Below are 16,023 nucleotides of genomic sequence, written 5' to 3'. Positions count from 1 at the left end.
AAAAAAAAACTGTGTATTTGGGTAAGTTATATTTAGAAATACAATTTTACAAAGAGAAAAAAAACATACTTCAAATTATCAATTAAATTTTATTACTATACTTATTGTTTTGATTAAAAGCCGTGATTTATCATATGAATAAATAACGATCACTAACTTCCTCTTCCAACCAAAAATAATGAGCACTAATAATTAATATTTTTAAATTAATTGATTAACAATTTACAGGGTATTTTCTCAATAAAATAGAAAGGTATTTATCATTTACTTTTACGCCAATATATTTATTTGAGCTCGTGGCTGTGTTTTGTATCTTATCTATACTATATATTGCTTTATAGTGGGAGATGTGTGTATGATAAGTAAAAAAATGTGATTTTTTTAGAGCATCTTGCTATAAATCATTTTTCAAATTTGGCCTAAAGCATTATCATTTTGACAATGAAAAAGAAACAGAATACAAGAAGCATTCTGACGTGGAATATTTATTAGCTTGTCAAATTAAATAGAGATCAAGAAACGCATTTTTGGTTCGAAGTTGAGTGGAAGTGTTTGGGAGCCAAATGGGTCTTCTGAGCATCATTAGAAAAATCAAGCGGAAAGAGAAGGAAATGCGAATTTTGATGGTGTAAGTTATTCCTTCAATTCCAATTTCTTTTTATTTTCCTTGTCAATAACACGTTTCGATCAAAATCTGGATTCACTTTTTATACAGTGGATTGGACAATTCGGGGAAAACTACAATAGTTTTGAAGATAAACGGAGAGGACACTAGCGTCATCAGTCCCACGCTTGGCTTCAACATCAAAACCATTGCTTACCAAAAGTACTGTTCACCTTTTCACCGCTCAATCGCATTATAATAGGTTCTTTATCTGTGTAGCTTCAAATTTTTTGCTTTCATTTTATGATTCCAATTGAAATTGGTAGGTACACCCTAAATATATGGGATGTTGGGGGGCAGAAAACAATAAGATCTTACTGGAGAAATTACTTTGAGCAAACAGATGGGTTGGTTTGGGTGGTTGACAGTTCAGATCTGAGAAGGTTGGATGATTGCAAGTTGGAGTTGGATAACCTTCTCAAGGAAGAGGTTTGTTCAATCCAAAAATTTCTTACTTATTGACAAACAAGTTTTATACATGTATTGTTGGTATTGATGATTAAAGATATATTATGCATTCATGCTTTTGGACTCTTTATTTATTTGGTTGACATAAAGTTCTATACTTCTATTGGTGTTTTGAGCTAATATTGTCTGAAGTTAATACTTTGCATTGAGTAAATGTTTGAGATTTTTGGTCTTGGTTCAATGTTTTTACCACCCCAATGGATTATTTGTAGTAGTAGTGCCAAACCCATCACCATAAGCTCTTGCCTTCACATGGTCTTTAATTGAACCGAACGGAGTTATGTGATTCTTGTTGTCGACCTCATCTGGTTGGATAAGGATTTGTTGTTGTTAGTTCTATCAAGAAAGTAAACTGTTGTTGTAGCTTGGTGTTTACCAATTTGGAAAGATTACACGATTAATCTTTTATCTTTTTTACTCATGTGGGTGTTTATTGAGTATCGGTGTTGACAATGCTTTTATTGTTCATCCAACAGAGGCTGTCTGGAGCATCTTTACTGATATTAGCAAATAAACAGGACATAAAAGGTGCCCTTACACCTGAAGAAATAGCTAAGGTGAGCTTAATTTTATATGGTGTTTCTTCCTTAAACTGGGTACAATTTCCTGAATTTCTGTATATAAAGCAGCCTAGCAGATTCAACAAACTGATTTTAGGAATTGACGATTCTGGTTTACTTGAAGTGGTCAAGGAATAGGTTTATTTGGTGTATCTGTAATTATTAGCAAAAGTTGAATTTTATATATTTTCAGGAAACACAGGAACTAAATGTTAGAGAGAAATTTTTTAACTTTTCATATCGTAAGACCCCGAAACCGCCGACAAGTAACTTAAGTTACGAATGTTTCTAATATGAACTAATCATGTAGGTGCTGAACTTGGAAGCCATGGATAAATCTCGGCATTGGCAGATAGTTGGCTGTAGCGCATACACTGGTGAGGGTCTGCTCGAGGGATTTGATTGGCTGGTCCAGGATATTGCCTCTAGAATCTATATGCTTGATTGATGCTTGTTTATGCCATCTTCCTTGAAATTTGTCCAACTTACAAGAGAATTCTCAAACCCAATATTTATTCTTTGGAAGAGATTATGGATTCACTGCCTCACTGATGTTTTTCTTAGGAGGGGATGGGTTAGTGTCTGTAAAATTGATATTGGATTTTGAAGCAGCAAGATACTGGATTACTTGGAGGTAACATACCTGCATGCACATGTGAGAATTGGGAAGACTTGATTTTGAACACTTGGAGAAGTTTATGAGGGACGTATTTTTAATCAAATTAAATTCATTTAACAGAACCACACGTGCAAAAGGAGCACCTGTGGATATTTTAAGCATGTAGGTGGCGGATTGAACTAGTTAGTTCGTTCTATGTTTCTTTTTTGTGACAACTATTCAAGTTGAGGAGCTAGGTTTTAAAAAAAGTTGTTTTAATGTTAAACTTGCTTGATTTGCTGATGAGCTTCACACTCTCCCTCAACAGCAGTACTGGGTTTATTAGGTATGCAAGGAAAGAGCTAGCATTTCTTTTTTGAAGGGCTAAATCAGAGATGCAACTTTATATTAAAAATATATTTTCTGATTGTAATGGTCACAAGGGACAGTGTATTTTTACACTTCGGGGAAGTTTTAAACTGCATCGATTAATTTTAGGGAAGTATAGTTTTCACAACTTTTTTTAAACTTGTTTTTTTATCTTTATATATACTTGATGAACTCATCTACAACTTTGGAAAAATGTGTCTTTTAATTTTTTAAATACTGAAATTTAATATTTAGTAACTATTTTAATATCCAGAGTTTATTGAAAAAAAATTAAATTTACATATATATAATTATTCTTTTCAATACTTAAATTGAACATTTAATGGCATTTTTCATAGTTAAAATCGTAAATACAAAGATGAGAAGATTAAATACGTATACTCTTAAAAGTTTGAGAACTAAATTGTTTTTTAAAGAAAATGGACTAGCTTTAAAAAAAATACATATATATTTAATGCTTATTTCTAATATCAACTGAGTATATTGATTTTATATATCACTAGGGGAAATGCATGTTTCTTTTTTAGTGTAGATAATTAATTTAATTTTAAAAAATTAACTGGATTTAAATAATTTATAATTTACAAGATAAAATAGTACAATAATTGTTTTAATTTAAATAATAATTAAATTTAAATTAACAGTTATTTAAAAGATAGAAATAGAAATGTAATTATTTTAATTTAAAATAAAAAAATTAAAGAATAAAATTATAAAAAATGTATACATAAAAAAGTGATTCCTTTACATATAATTATCGATATTTGAAAAAAAAATATTTTACTAGATTTTGAAAAATATAGCAAATAGAAATAGTGGGCTTTTGGCTGTTAATTAAGAAGGCGCCGTACAGTCTTGAACTCACCGGAAATCTCGAATGTGATGCGGTTGGTGTTTTTCCCGAAACGAGACCATTTCTATTGTTTCACCCATCGTTCATTGCTCTTCGTTTTCCTTCGCGCAAAAGCAAAGTAAGTTGTCTTTGGTATTTTTTGCTGTTAACTGGGTCAGAACTCTCTGTTTTTTGGTCTATTTTTTTAAGCTATAATATTAGGGTGAACTCAAACCTAGCAATCGGTTCATCTCGTGAGTCATATGCAAGCATAATCTCTGATTTGCTTGTTATCAGTTCGGCTGATTCTTGAGGATTTCTTGTTAGTTTGTATAGAAATTTTTCAACAGATTATGCATCACCAGCCTAGGAATAGGCCAAGTGCTACTTTTCCTATCTTCAAATAATGGCCCACCTGAATGGAGCACACCTGAATAGGGCAACCATCGACTCTTTCCCCTCAGAGCCAACATTATACATCTGTTACAATATAGGCATCCCGGCTAATTAGGAGCGGAGCCAGCTTGTCTATCCAAAGAACTTCCTATTCCCTTGCTTCAACAAAATGATACCGTGCAGAAACTGGAATGCAGCCAGAGAGAACCCAATGAAAGGCATAGTGGAATAGTAATAGCCCAACACCCTCAGAATTATCTGGTCATAAGGGCCCAGAGAGATTGTGCCATACTGAGTTGACACTGTGAACTCATCTTCTTTAGGGTTGAGCCGTCTCAAATCAATGTAAGACATTAGGGGAAACCAATGATGAACTCTCAGCTGATAAAATCGATTATACTCTAGAGGATCCTGGAAGATGGCTTTGGGGGTTGGACGCAGCTGGTCAGGACACGTGATGCAGCCCACGGCCCAGTCTGGTAACAGACTCTCCATGATGATAACATGGCCTCACTCTCATCTACTACGGCGTCTGCCGAACATTGATTGGTCGTAACGTCTCTCCAGCTGAGGTAAATACAACTGAATTGCACTGTACTACTAAAATCTGTACTGCATTAAAAACTAATTTGTTGTTTTATCAAACTGAACTATACTAAATTGCACTAAACTACAATATAAACTAAACTAAATTATTAACTATACTACTAATTTTAAACTAAACGGCTAACTATACTAATTTTAAACTAAATTGTACTAGTTTTTAAACTGAATTGTACTAGTTTTTAAACTGAATAGTATAACAATACACGTTCTTTTTAATTGAAATTTATTTTAATATTTATTTTATTTTATTCAAAAGTGTTTTACAAATTAATTTTTTAATTATTTGATATTATTATTTTCTATTTTATTTATATTTCTTTTATTATTATATGTGTATGGAAATTATTTTATTTATTATTTATTTATTTTATTTTATTTTTTATTTTTTTATTTATATTTATTTTGTCATGAATATTATTTTACTTTTATATTTATTTTTTTAATTTTTTATTTATATTTTTTTGTTTTATATGTATATATAATTTATTTTATCTTTTTATCTACTTATTTTATTTTAAAATAATTTTTTATTTATATTTATTTTGTTCTTTCTTAAATTTTTTTTATTAATCAATTATTTATTATTTATATTTTATTATGTGAAAATTAAACTAATATTTATTAATTATTATAATATAATATTTCTATAATATTAATTATTTTTGCTACATTACTATTTTTTTATGATATTTCATTATATATTCATTTAATTAAATTTAACGTTAAAAAATATATTTTAGTTTTAGTATGTAAAATACTATCATTTAAAAATAATAATATTGATATTTATTTTAAAATAAATTGATTTTTAAAATAAATAGTTATTTTAGTGTGCGTTTATACACATTTTAATATCATTAAAAGTTTTTTTAACATATTTTTACATATTTAATAATATGTTAAATAATATAATATATTTAAAGTATTATTTTTTTATATAGTCTTTTTTTTATGATTTATATTACTTAATCATTTAATAAAATTAAATTTAAAAAAATATATTTTACTTTTATTACTTAAAATAATATTATTTAAAAAGTAATATATGTTTATTCATAAAAAAATATAAAAATTTGTGATAAAAAGATTTTGTCTTAAAAAATTCATTATTAATTTTTTATTTGAACGATTTCTTTTATTAATATTAACGTTTTCTTAGCAAGACGGAGCAATTGAACTGGAACTAGAGAAAAGAAAAGAGTAGAGAAAAGAAAAGAGTAGATACAGTTCTCACATTTAACTGAACCGAAACTGTTATAAGTTCGGTTTTTAAAAACTAAACCATAAAATAGTATACTGAACTTTTAGTAAAAGTGGATCAGTTTGTTTAAGTATAATATAGTATAGTTAACTATAGTACAGTACAGATCAGTTATTTTTGCCCAGCCCTAACCGTCAGTCTCAAACCCTTTATCCATAGCAGAAAACTCGTTAGAGGCCTAGAGGTGAAGTATTTTTTTATCTCTTGCTACCTCCCATGATATATCTGGTCACCTGTCAGGGCTTCATCTTACCTTTGGTCTTCAAACCTGAACCATCGGCTCTGATACCAATTGTAGGGAGGGACAACACACACAAATCTTCACATTGGTAAGATATTGTCTGTTCTGAGCCAAACTCTCCTGGATTTACTTTTGGTATCACTCTCAAAGGTTTTTTTATCAATAGAGGTATCTTATGTGTATATAAACTTATGCTCATCTCTTGTTTTAATTAGATGCTCCTTGCAACCAACCAGCGATTCCAATAGTTACTTTTTTTCTTCTTATGAATGTTTGGTAGATGTTTGATGGGCTTAGTGCAATATCTCCGTGAGTAGTCACAAATTACGTCGCAGTAAACTTTTTTTACAGCTGTCTCTATCTGCTTCTGCATTACCTAACTTTAATCTTTGTCAATGTTATTTAAATTGTATCCCATCAAATTCAGATGTAAATTTTAATTTTAGGAAGGAGTGTATGGGGTGCATGAATATGTACACACAAACAAATTTAGCTCCAAACTTCAACATTTATCTATCAAATCATTTTATTGTAATGAACTTTACCTCTTTCAGTAATTTTTGTTATAATTTTCTCATAATGGTCAAGCTTTATAATTAATCTTCAGAACAAGCATGTATTAGCTGTTGAGTTATATAAAATTTAAAGGAAATTTAAAGGAAGTGAGTTCCTTTGAATATCAGTTTTAAAGCAAGATACATAATGATGGTAGGTGCTGGCTAGAATGGATTCCAACAACAAGCAGACTGATGAGCAACAACCAGTCAAATCAGCACCAAGATTTTCATTTTGCCAAAGAAAGAAGTCTCGCAATGGAAGCTTCGTGTCCAATTTAAGAAATCACTTTCATGAGTTTATGCATGCTTCCGCAGACGAACACAAAACGTGCTTGAGAAATACAATTCAAAAGGTTAATTTCTACTGAAGATTTATGCATCTTATAAGGTCTTTTTTTGTGATGTCTGCTTTGTGGTAAGTGATAAATTATAATTTGTTTGAAACAGATATTAGATGCATCAAACTTTTTTGGGAAAAATGGCCGCAGCACAAATGAAGGAGACTCTGTAACCCTCCAGTCATCTACAAAAAACTAGAAGGCTTTCTTGACTCATCATCAGTAGAGTGATAAGAGTTTATAAGACATCCGTGGCCTTATACAATGCATGCTTTTGCTTGATACACGAATAATATATATGTGATGTGATTCTCTATGTTTCACTGCCAAGTCGTCTGGTCATTTTTTAACTACTTAAACCCACATACAATAGATAAATTGTAGAAGCTTTCTTATATTAATTTATCTAAAATATGATTTAAATTTAGTTTATTGAAAAAAATATATTTTATTTTCTAATCATAGCCAATATAGTTGTGTAGGAGCTTGCTTTATTGTTGCATGTGATTGTAGAATTTATAACTCTGTACTGAGCATATTGAAGTCAACATTAAATTCTCTTGTTTATTTGATATTCCGCACCTGCTTTAGTCCTCATAGGATTAGTTAACTATTAATGCTCAATTTCCAAAATAAGAAGTTGCAGCAAGGCCTTTCATCTGTTCTTATATAAAAAGAGGTATCATGGTGAATGCTAAGCATGGAAGAAATTTACAGCACCCAGTTCTAAGGAGAAAACAGAGGTAATGAAGAGCAATGCTAAAATTAAAATGACTTCCCGAAAAATGGTGTCCATTCTTCATAGTTTTAAATCCCTCAGCCTGTACATAATTTTTGTCAAAAAAGTTCAATTAGCGTACTACAGTGGATTTATTATCTTGTGATCCTCCACTTCCCCGTCCCTCTTAAGGTCAGGTACTTAATCCAGTTAAAAGTATATATAAGGGGTGAAGACTCTGTCGCACTATCTTTCTAGAGTTTCATTATGAATTTATAAACTAGTACCTACGAATATTATTATCTTCGTTTTACAAAATTTCAATACCAAATTAGACATTTATATGAAAAAGAAGCTAAAGAGGTCAAATGAACTAATTTTTTTGGAAGTTAAAGACTTAATTCATAAAAGTATCTTATTTAGTTTCTTCAAAATTGATTTTAATTTGTATATAAACTAATTGTCTTCTATTCTTCTACAAATATTTACCAAAAGAGTTATCTTGAAATTGATCTATATCTCTAACGATATGCATGAGACTAAGAGAGTGAATTGACTGGTATTATTCGCATTCAAACTAAATGCATCACTCGTTCGCACAGTTTTTGTGGTGGGGGTAGGCAAACAACTTTTCCTAATTGTCCTGCATTTTGTAGTCAATAATTATTGTAAAAAATATTATTCTCATGGGATATGAGGATCAACATCAGGCCATACTAGTCAGGTAGTAGATAATAGCCATTGATCACTTTCCTTTAGGGGAGTCGTGATTTGAAAACTGTGGTATAACATAAATCAGTGAAGTCATACTTATTGGAAACTGATAGTTTCATACATCGAGAGAGAGGAACAACTCTACTTTTGGTGGAATCATAAATTTGTTTCCACAATAATGCTAACGAGGGAACAACATATGTTACCTTTGCTCTGCATTGCTGATGCTTACTTTGGTACATCCAGCATTTCTCCTGTAAGCAGGGAGGGGAACTTTGCCTGACTCAATGCTTTTTATGTCCTCAAGGAGCATCTCATATTGCCTCTTGACTTCAGCTTCTGTTTCTCCAACAAACATAGCTATGTTGTTCCAACGGTCAGGGGTGTCCTTATCATATATTGCCAAGGCATTTTCAAACAGTTTGTTCTTCTGGGGTGTCCATCTTAGACTGGTGTTTGGAGAAGAAAGTGTTTTTGATGTCATGGCTACAAAAATCAGAAGTGAAGAAAGTGAAAATCCTTTGGACAACTAGTCACTAAATTAGGAAGAATCTTTGACTGCAAAAGGGGGCGTAAATGAGTGAGAAAACAATGGATGGAACTGTAGAAGACTGGTGGGAAACACAATGAAGTAGGAAGTTGTTGAAGTGAATATTATAAGAGGACACTCGATTCAAGAAATGACACTGCAAAACTAGTAATTGGTGCGTCTTTTAAACTATATATGGAAAGTTTTGAGAGGTCAAACAAAAGTACGAGCTATTAATACTGTGTTTATATAATATGATCATTTTGCAGCGGGAAGATTAATGAAAGGATTAAGTCCTGAAGATTAATCAGTTGTTTCCTTTTCAAGTATTGTAGTGTTTGTCCTGAACGGCTGAAAGTTAAATAAGGATTTTGGACCCAGTATTCCATGTTTGTTCTACTGGTTTAGTACATGTGATATTTCAAAAACTAGACAATAATTTAAAGAGATAAACATAGTGAACTTATATGCATTGTTCGAATTTTAGTTCAAGTAATGGCAGATGATAGAAGCTATTTTAGTTGTTATGCAAACCCTATTATGATAGTGTTATCTTTATCAAAAGAAAACCTATTGTCTCGTTGTATTTTTTACTTCATTACTCAAATATCTTTTTCTCAAATGATATCACTCTTCAAGGGAATTTCAATGTTTATTTTTCTATCAATCACACTCGTCACTCCCATTTTAATTATTATATCATTGTCATATATTACAACGTCAATTAAAAATTCAAATATAAGTCAAAGTCTCATGTTAAATGAAAAAGTAAAACATTATATAAAGATGAAAAACTCGTTAATTCTTTATCTTAAGGTTTTGAGTAGAAAGTAGTGTTATTAGTGTTTGTATTTTTACGGTGAACCTCCTCTTTAATAAATCCAACAGTGATATCAGAATTCACGGTCTCTTCGTCTGGCTTGGAATATAACGGTAATTAAGGTTTTTTATTTTACTTCTAAGAACTTTAGATCATCGCAATGCACTTCTAGAAATATATATTTTTATAAAAAGAATTAACTAAAGAAAGAAATTTAGATGTTAGTGATAAATAGACGTTAGTCTTTCCAGCAATTTGTTTTGGAATGAAGAGAAAAGATAGGACCCAAAAGCAGCAACACATGGATTACGTAACAGTACTCCACATAGTACATTGCATTTATATTTTATAAATGTTCTTAATAAATGTATTAGGTACCACAACCTTCCTTCATCACAATTTAATATTATAAATTCCACATGCTACATCTTCCTGTGGGAGGACACACGTCTCTTTATGCTTCTTCTAAGAATAGCGATAATAAAATTTAAAAAATCTTTTATATTCCACAATAAAATTGAAAAAATATTTTATATTCCACGTAAATCTCTTACCAATTCTTGTATATTTATTTTAAGTTTGGTGTCTGTATTTTGAATATGGAAAATATTTAAGGGTTAAATATGTTTTTAATCCCTTAACTTTGACTGAAAATTAGAATTAGTCTCTCTTCAAAATTTTGGACTAATTTAGTCCTCAAACTTTAGAAATGTTTGAATTTAGTCATTTTAACCAAATTTTGTTAACTTTATTTGATGTTTCAAACGCATTGATCAGTTAACATTGAAACAAAAATGTGTCAAACAATGTAAACAACTCAAATGCTATCATAAAACGCACTTGAAACATCAAATAAAGCTAACAAAATTTAGTTAAAAGGACTAAATTCACATGTTTCTAAAGTTTGAGGACTAAATTAGGTCAAAGTTTTGAAGAGGGACTAATTCCAATTTTCACTGAAAATTAAGGGAACAAAAACATATTTAACCCAATATTTAAAGTGATTTTAGCTTGAAAAATAAATTATAAACAATGGATTGACTTCATAAGTTGTTTTAAATTAAACTAAGTTGTTTTAAATTAAACTAAAATTAAAGATACACTTTTAAAATGTGAAAGTTTGCTATTGATTTATAAATTTGTTTGTTTCAAATAACCCTTTCTACTTCAAAAAAAAAGGGCAAAACCCTAAACGAGTTCTTTTCTAATTTAAAAAATGTTGATGATATATTTTTAAGGTATTTTTATTATTAGTAAAAATTTGTCGATATAAACTATATATTTTATGAGTTTTCTTCTTGTTTAATAAGTTTTTTTATAATTTGTAATAAAGTTTAACTAATAATAAAATATGCATCTATAAAGTATATTAGCATGTAGGTGAATGTATACATTTCTCTTACACTTTATTTTAACAATAACATTCATGTTTGTGAATAGTTTAGCTTTGTAGAAATATTATTCTTTCTTATGCGAGTTAAAAGTATTTGTTTGAGTTTAAATTGATAAAATTTCATAAGTTACATATAGGGTGCTAAAATTGTTATTAGTTAATTTTTTTGTTTTATGTAAGTCAATATGTATTTTAATATGATTAAATTTTAAGTGTTATTGAATTTTAATATGATTAAATTTTAAGTCAATATATATATATATATATATATATATATATATATATATATATATATATATATATATATATATATATTATCTTTAGTACAATTTGTATATTTTTTTAATAATTTTTCTATCACTTATAAAAAAATTATAAATCCATTAGTCGAAATTATATCAATTTAGTAATTACTCAGTAGTACTCACTCATTTAATGAGGTTATTGTTTATCATAAGTGAAACTTATGTATGATATTTTCATAGGCAATAATTAATTTGTTTCATTTTGCTGAACTTCCAAAATAATATTGGCAGTGTACCACCAAATTTATCTTTATTATTAACCATTTTTAAAATTATCTTCTTATAATTTATTAGTTAAAAATACCCACAAGATTAGTAAGAGTAGATGAAGAAAAAAAATTAATGCTTTAGAATAATTATAAAATATTTTATAAAATGATAATCAATTTCTTTTAGAATATAACTTATAATGAGAAGTAGAAGAAATAATTTATTTTATAAATTTGATATAATATTAATTTTTTATTTGTGTTTATCAAATATCTTGAGTATGTATTTTATTAATAAATAATAGCAATAAGAAATTGGAAGTTATTAATAACATAGATAAAAGTCAACTGTTTGGGAAAAAAGAAATTTAGGTCCCACCGAGATTTGAACTCGGGCTACTGGATTCAGAGTCCAATGTCCTAACCACTAGACTATGGGACCTGCTGATATCTTTATACAGCTCTTAAATTATGTATCCCTCATACCATTTAGCCTTTACTTTTAAAGGATTCGTAATTAGATAAGAACTTTTTAAATTTTGTCTTAATATATTATTATTTTCCGTTTGATTCATAGTTTTTCCAGAAGAGCATTTTTAGTTGGTTAACCTGAATCATCGAAAAAGAAAATACAAAATATAAGATTATGAATGCTTTATATTTTGCTACTATAACTGTTTTTGAAAATTTCTCTTTTTGACATAATTTTAGTTATAATTACTTATCCATTATACGCTATAAATCTCACCTTGGGAATAAAAATTATGAAAATTTTGTATTAGTTCTCTTTCTTATCTTACTCATAATAATTAGTATTTTTATTAAAAGGTGAATTAGAAGAAATATTATTTATAAGATTGATTAAGGAGAAATGCATTACTATACTGGTAAACAAGTGAAGCGAAAAGAAAAATGATAAAATAGTAACAATGATAACCACATAATAACAAGATAGTAATATCTAATGATAAAAACACTGTATGACAACTAAAATAAAAATAATAAATTGTTGCTGCAATGAAGACAGCACGTTAATATTAATAAAAAAAATAATGATAATAACAATGTTGTCATCATGTGAAAGTGATAACAAAAAATTTTGGTAACAATATTAATGATATACTAATGTTGTTGTGCTAACATTGTTGGTGACTATTATGACAACATAAAATAAAATGAATGATTATTATGATAAAAATTATAATGACAACAATGATAACAATAATAGTAAAAGTGAAGAGAGTAATAGCAATTACAATAAAAAAAAAGTGATAATATTATAATAATTACAATAGAATTGAGATCAAGTAAGAATAGAAAGAAAGTGGACCACTCTATTATGTCATCTTCGAATTAATCTCCCCCTTTATATCATATAAACATTATATCATATAAACAATATATAAGAAACTACATCCAACAATTTTATACATAATATTTAAATATATCTTAATAAGTAATATAGAATGATAAAACACTAACTTTTTTCTACATGTAATAAGAATATTTTGTATATTGAAAAATATATAGATTATTGTCAGAACCATTAAAAACGCACCCAAAACCCCTCTGAACGGACGCCAGGTGTCAAACTGAGGGGAGTCAGAAATCAAATAGTGGAATGCAGATGTCAGCAGAGGAGCGGATGTTCGTTTTAGGCAAAAACTGAGTTTTTAGAAAATCACGTCCCACTCTCTGCATGCACCCTCCTTTTCCAAAACTCTGATCTTTCATTTCTCCTTCTTCTCTCTAAAAAGCTCTCCCTTCTCTCTACCGAAACTCACCATTTCTCTACTCCGATCTCCGTTCAGGCACCATAGAAGCACTCCCAGCGTCCTAAGCTTCATTATGAACCGATCGGTTTCAAGTTCTGAACTGGTAAGTTTTTCCCCTCCTTTAGTCGTCCGTTCCCTGACACATGCAAACCAACTTCTGGTTGCATGAGTCCATAGTCTTATTCTGAAACAGTTGGTATATTGTTTGGTTTAGTTTAAAGGATTGTTGAGCGTGAGGGTAGAAGAAGTTTAGTCAGGCGAATCCCATTTCTGCCTCTTGGAACGTTTGTTCACGCACAGAGGTAAGGGAATCTTATTTAATTTAATTGGTATGTTGTTGTAATGTATGAACGTTCGTTAGTTGACTGAATGAATTGGATGCATGATGGTTGATATGATTGTAGTACATGAACGTTCGTTTATTTAATGAGTGGAAATGGAATATGACTGAGTTATGTTATGATGTATGAAATATATGAAATCTCTATGTTTGGATGGTATGAAATATGAAAGTGATTATGATATGAATGTATAAAGTTGTGAAACTATATGTTAATAATGAGTTGGAAAATAAATGATCCGGATATGAATTCCCCTAAGAAAGTGTACATTCGTTACTGAACGGTCCTTGATCGTTTGGTTTTCTAGTGAATTTGGTTAGTAGTGGATTCTTTCATTTGGGAAGAATCCTATTTGAGAACGAGCGTAGTCGCTTCGAATTACCGTGCTTGAGCGTTCGGCCAAGCATAGTTCTGTCTTGATATCCTGTTATAAACTTAAGTATGTATATATATATATATTTATATATATATATATATATATATATATATATATATATATATATATATATATATATATATATGAAATTGTATATTTTAGTTATTCTTAAATACTACTCAAATAGTATCTCAGTATATTTATCGAGCCTCTTTTCTATAAGTTTAGTAGCACCTGGTCTTATACCAAGTGTTCGTCCTAAGCAAGTGTGTGGTCTTATACCAGGCACTCATTCTACCTCCATAAGTTAAACTTCCTAATACGAGCGTTCATTCAAGCCCTCTAGGGTTCGCTCACTATAGTTTTCAGTCTTTGACTGGCATTTGGATTTCTTGATACTAAACTCAATTAAACTAAGTATTCACAAGTGTTCGGTTTCTTCATGTGAATCATTCTAAGTATTAGTTTCGAATGCCTTGAAATATCCTTATTCATTGGTTTCATTCTGGAGTCTTTGTTCTTGGTCTGGTCTTTTTGATGTTCAATTGGAGTTATCAAGAGTCAGTTCATCTAATTGGCTCAATGTTGTAATTGACGTTCGTTCCATTAGTTCTGGTGATTTATGATTGTACTCGTTATTTTTCTCAATCCGATATCAATCCCCTGACTTTAATCTATTCTTAAATTTGAGATCTCTCGGTCTCGTTCTACGTTTTCGGTCTAGTTCTGAGTTCGGGTTGAACGTTCGTTATTTGGAATTCTCGAGAATCTTTGTACGAGGTGGTTAAATGAGATGTTTATTAATGAAAGATGAAGAAAATGTGATATGGAAATGTTGTGGATTATGGACGAGCGTTTCGGGGAGGAACGACTCATGTGTGAATATTGGAATTTGTAAAGTATGACTGTGGGCATGCTAAGCTGGTTGTTCATCCTGATGTTCCGTGAGTACTCGTCTTCACGTAGAGGAGGGTAGGTCATGTGTGGGAACGGCAGGAGGTCCTAGTCCTTAGGGTTACTTTGGACAGATAGGGCTAACCTCGGGTGACAGCTGTTGAGGGCATCCTAGTTACTACATCACCCGGGTGCACGAACGCCTGTAGCTACGCAGATTTCATACAGTCCGGACAGTCAGTCTAGTATTAGGCTTTGTGTGAACGAACTATGAATTATCTTGTTTGAATGATTTTGTGAAATGTATGTTTATGCATGAATTAAATTACATAAGCTTACTCTGTCTTTCCTGTCTTGTTATGTATGTCCGTCTTGTCATTGCAATGATCATCCGTGTGGATGTGAGCAGAAGGAGACGTACTGTTGGAAGAGACACTGGAGGAAGAGAATCTTGTTGAAGTTAAAGTTAAGACCGAACCTTAGGACGTTCGGTCAGTAGAGTAGTTTTTGTAGTGAGGTGGTCTTTCGCCACTTTCCCATTTTTTTGTATGTATGACCGTTCGGTATTTGACTTTTGTAAACCGTTCGGTCAGACTCGTACTTTTGTATAGTTTAAATATAGTAACTCTTTCTGTAAGACCGTTGGGCCGAGACCGTACGTTCTTGTATAGTGTAAGACTTATCTGCTATATTATTAAATGTAATTATTCAATTATATGGTTCATTGCCATATTTTTGGGATGTTACAATTATCATACTAGAAAATAGATTAAAGAACCAAAAGAAAAATGTAAAATATTTAAAAAATAAAATATAAATTATTACTTTTCTGAAAAAACTTAAACCAAAATTTTATAATTTATTAGGTATCAAATTTGAATAAAAAAAACATATTGTCAAATACTCAAGAAAAATCTATTATAATATAAGCCGAAAGAATTTGCGCTAATCACGTAATTTCTTGAAGTACAACTTTACTTGAGGCGGGTTTTGCGATAGTTCTCGACTTTTTATATGACTAAGATTACTCTCCATCAA

The 16,023-nt window shown here is 30.0% G+C and overlaps 2 protein-coding genes, 1 long non-coding RNA gene and 1 other non-coding gene across 8 annotated transcripts; 2 read left to right on the top strand and 2 right to left on the bottom strand.

Moving 5' to 3' along the window:
- Window positions 1-431: 431 nt before the first annotated feature.
- On the top strand, window positions 432-2,433 carry LOC108335247 (ADP-ribosylation factor-like protein 2). The gene is made up of 5 exons (XM_017571226.2): window positions 432-628; window positions 716-826; window positions 931-1,093; window positions 1,609-1,689; window positions 2,003-2,433. Exons 1-5 carry the CDS (start codon window positions 564-566, stop codon window positions 2,138-2,140), a joined length of 558 nt encoding a protein of 185 aa, XP_017426715.1. The 5' UTR covers window positions 432-563; the 3' UTR covers window positions 2,141-2,433.
- A 1,079-nt stretch (window positions 2,434-3,512) lies between these two features.
- LOC108335398 (uncharacterized) lies at window positions 3,513-7,483 on the top strand. 5 transcript variants are annotated; one of them, XR_008245677.1, is made up of 5 exons: window positions 3,527-3,651; window positions 3,840-4,480; window positions 5,938-6,104; window positions 6,729-6,926; window positions 7,021-7,483. It is a non-coding gene; the product is annotated as an uncharacterized LOC108335398 (long non-coding RNA). The 5 variants fall into 5 exon arrangements; XR_008245676.1 differs by lacking the exon at window positions 3,527-3,651 and having other exon boundaries at window positions 3,671-4,480; window positions 6,016-6,104; XR_008245675.1 differs by lacking the exon at window positions 3,527-3,651 and having other exon boundaries at window positions 3,671-4,480.
- A 648-nt stretch (window positions 7,484-8,131) lies between these two features.
- On the bottom strand, window positions 8,132-9,300 carry LOC108335795 (protein RADIALIS-like 1). The gene has a single exon (XM_017571951.2). The coding sequence runs from the start codon at window positions 8,825-8,827 to the stop codon at window positions 8,546-8,548; it is 282 nt and encodes a 93-aa protein (XP_017427440.1). The 5' UTR covers window positions 8,828-9,300; the 3' UTR covers window positions 8,132-8,545.
- A 2,669-nt stretch (window positions 9,301-11,969) lies between these two features.
- TRNAQ-CUG (transfer RNA glutamine (anticodon CUG)) lies at window positions 11,970-12,041 on the bottom strand. Its single transcript has one exon. It is a non-coding gene; the product is annotated as a tRNA-Gln (tRNA).
- Window positions 12,042-16,023: the final 3,982 nt, after the last annotated feature.

This window comes from Vigna angularis, chromosome 10, assembly GCF_016808095.1.
Source record: "Vigna angularis cultivar LongXiaoDou No.4 chromosome 10, ASM1680809v1, whole genome shotgun sequence".
Taxonomy (NCBI): Eukaryota; Viridiplantae; Streptophyta; class Magnoliopsida; order Fabales; family Fabaceae; genus Vigna; species Vigna angularis.
Note: the sequence above shows the minus strand (reverse complement) of the source record. Positions and strands in the feature narration are given on the sequence as shown.

What these genes read in the sequence shown, in the direction of transcription:
- LOC108335795 (XM_017571951.2), bottom strand. Translation starts at nt 8,827, where the DNA reads ATGACATCAAAAACACTTTCTTCTCCAAACACCAGTCTAAGATGGACA.
- LOC108335247 (XM_017571226.2), top strand. Translation starts at nt 564, where the DNA reads ATGGGTCTTCTGAGCATCATTAGAAAAATCAAGCGGAAAGAGAAGGAA. An exon ending in GAAATGCGAATTTTGATGGT is followed by an intron (nt 629 to 715) that starts GTAAGTTATTCC and finishes CTTTTTATACAG; the next exon opens with TGGATTGGACAATTCGGGGA. An exon ending in ATAACCTTCTCAAGGAAGAG is followed by an intron (nt 1,094 to 1,608) that starts GTTTGTTCAATC and finishes TTCATCCAACAG; the next exon opens with AGGCTGTCTGGAGCATCTTT.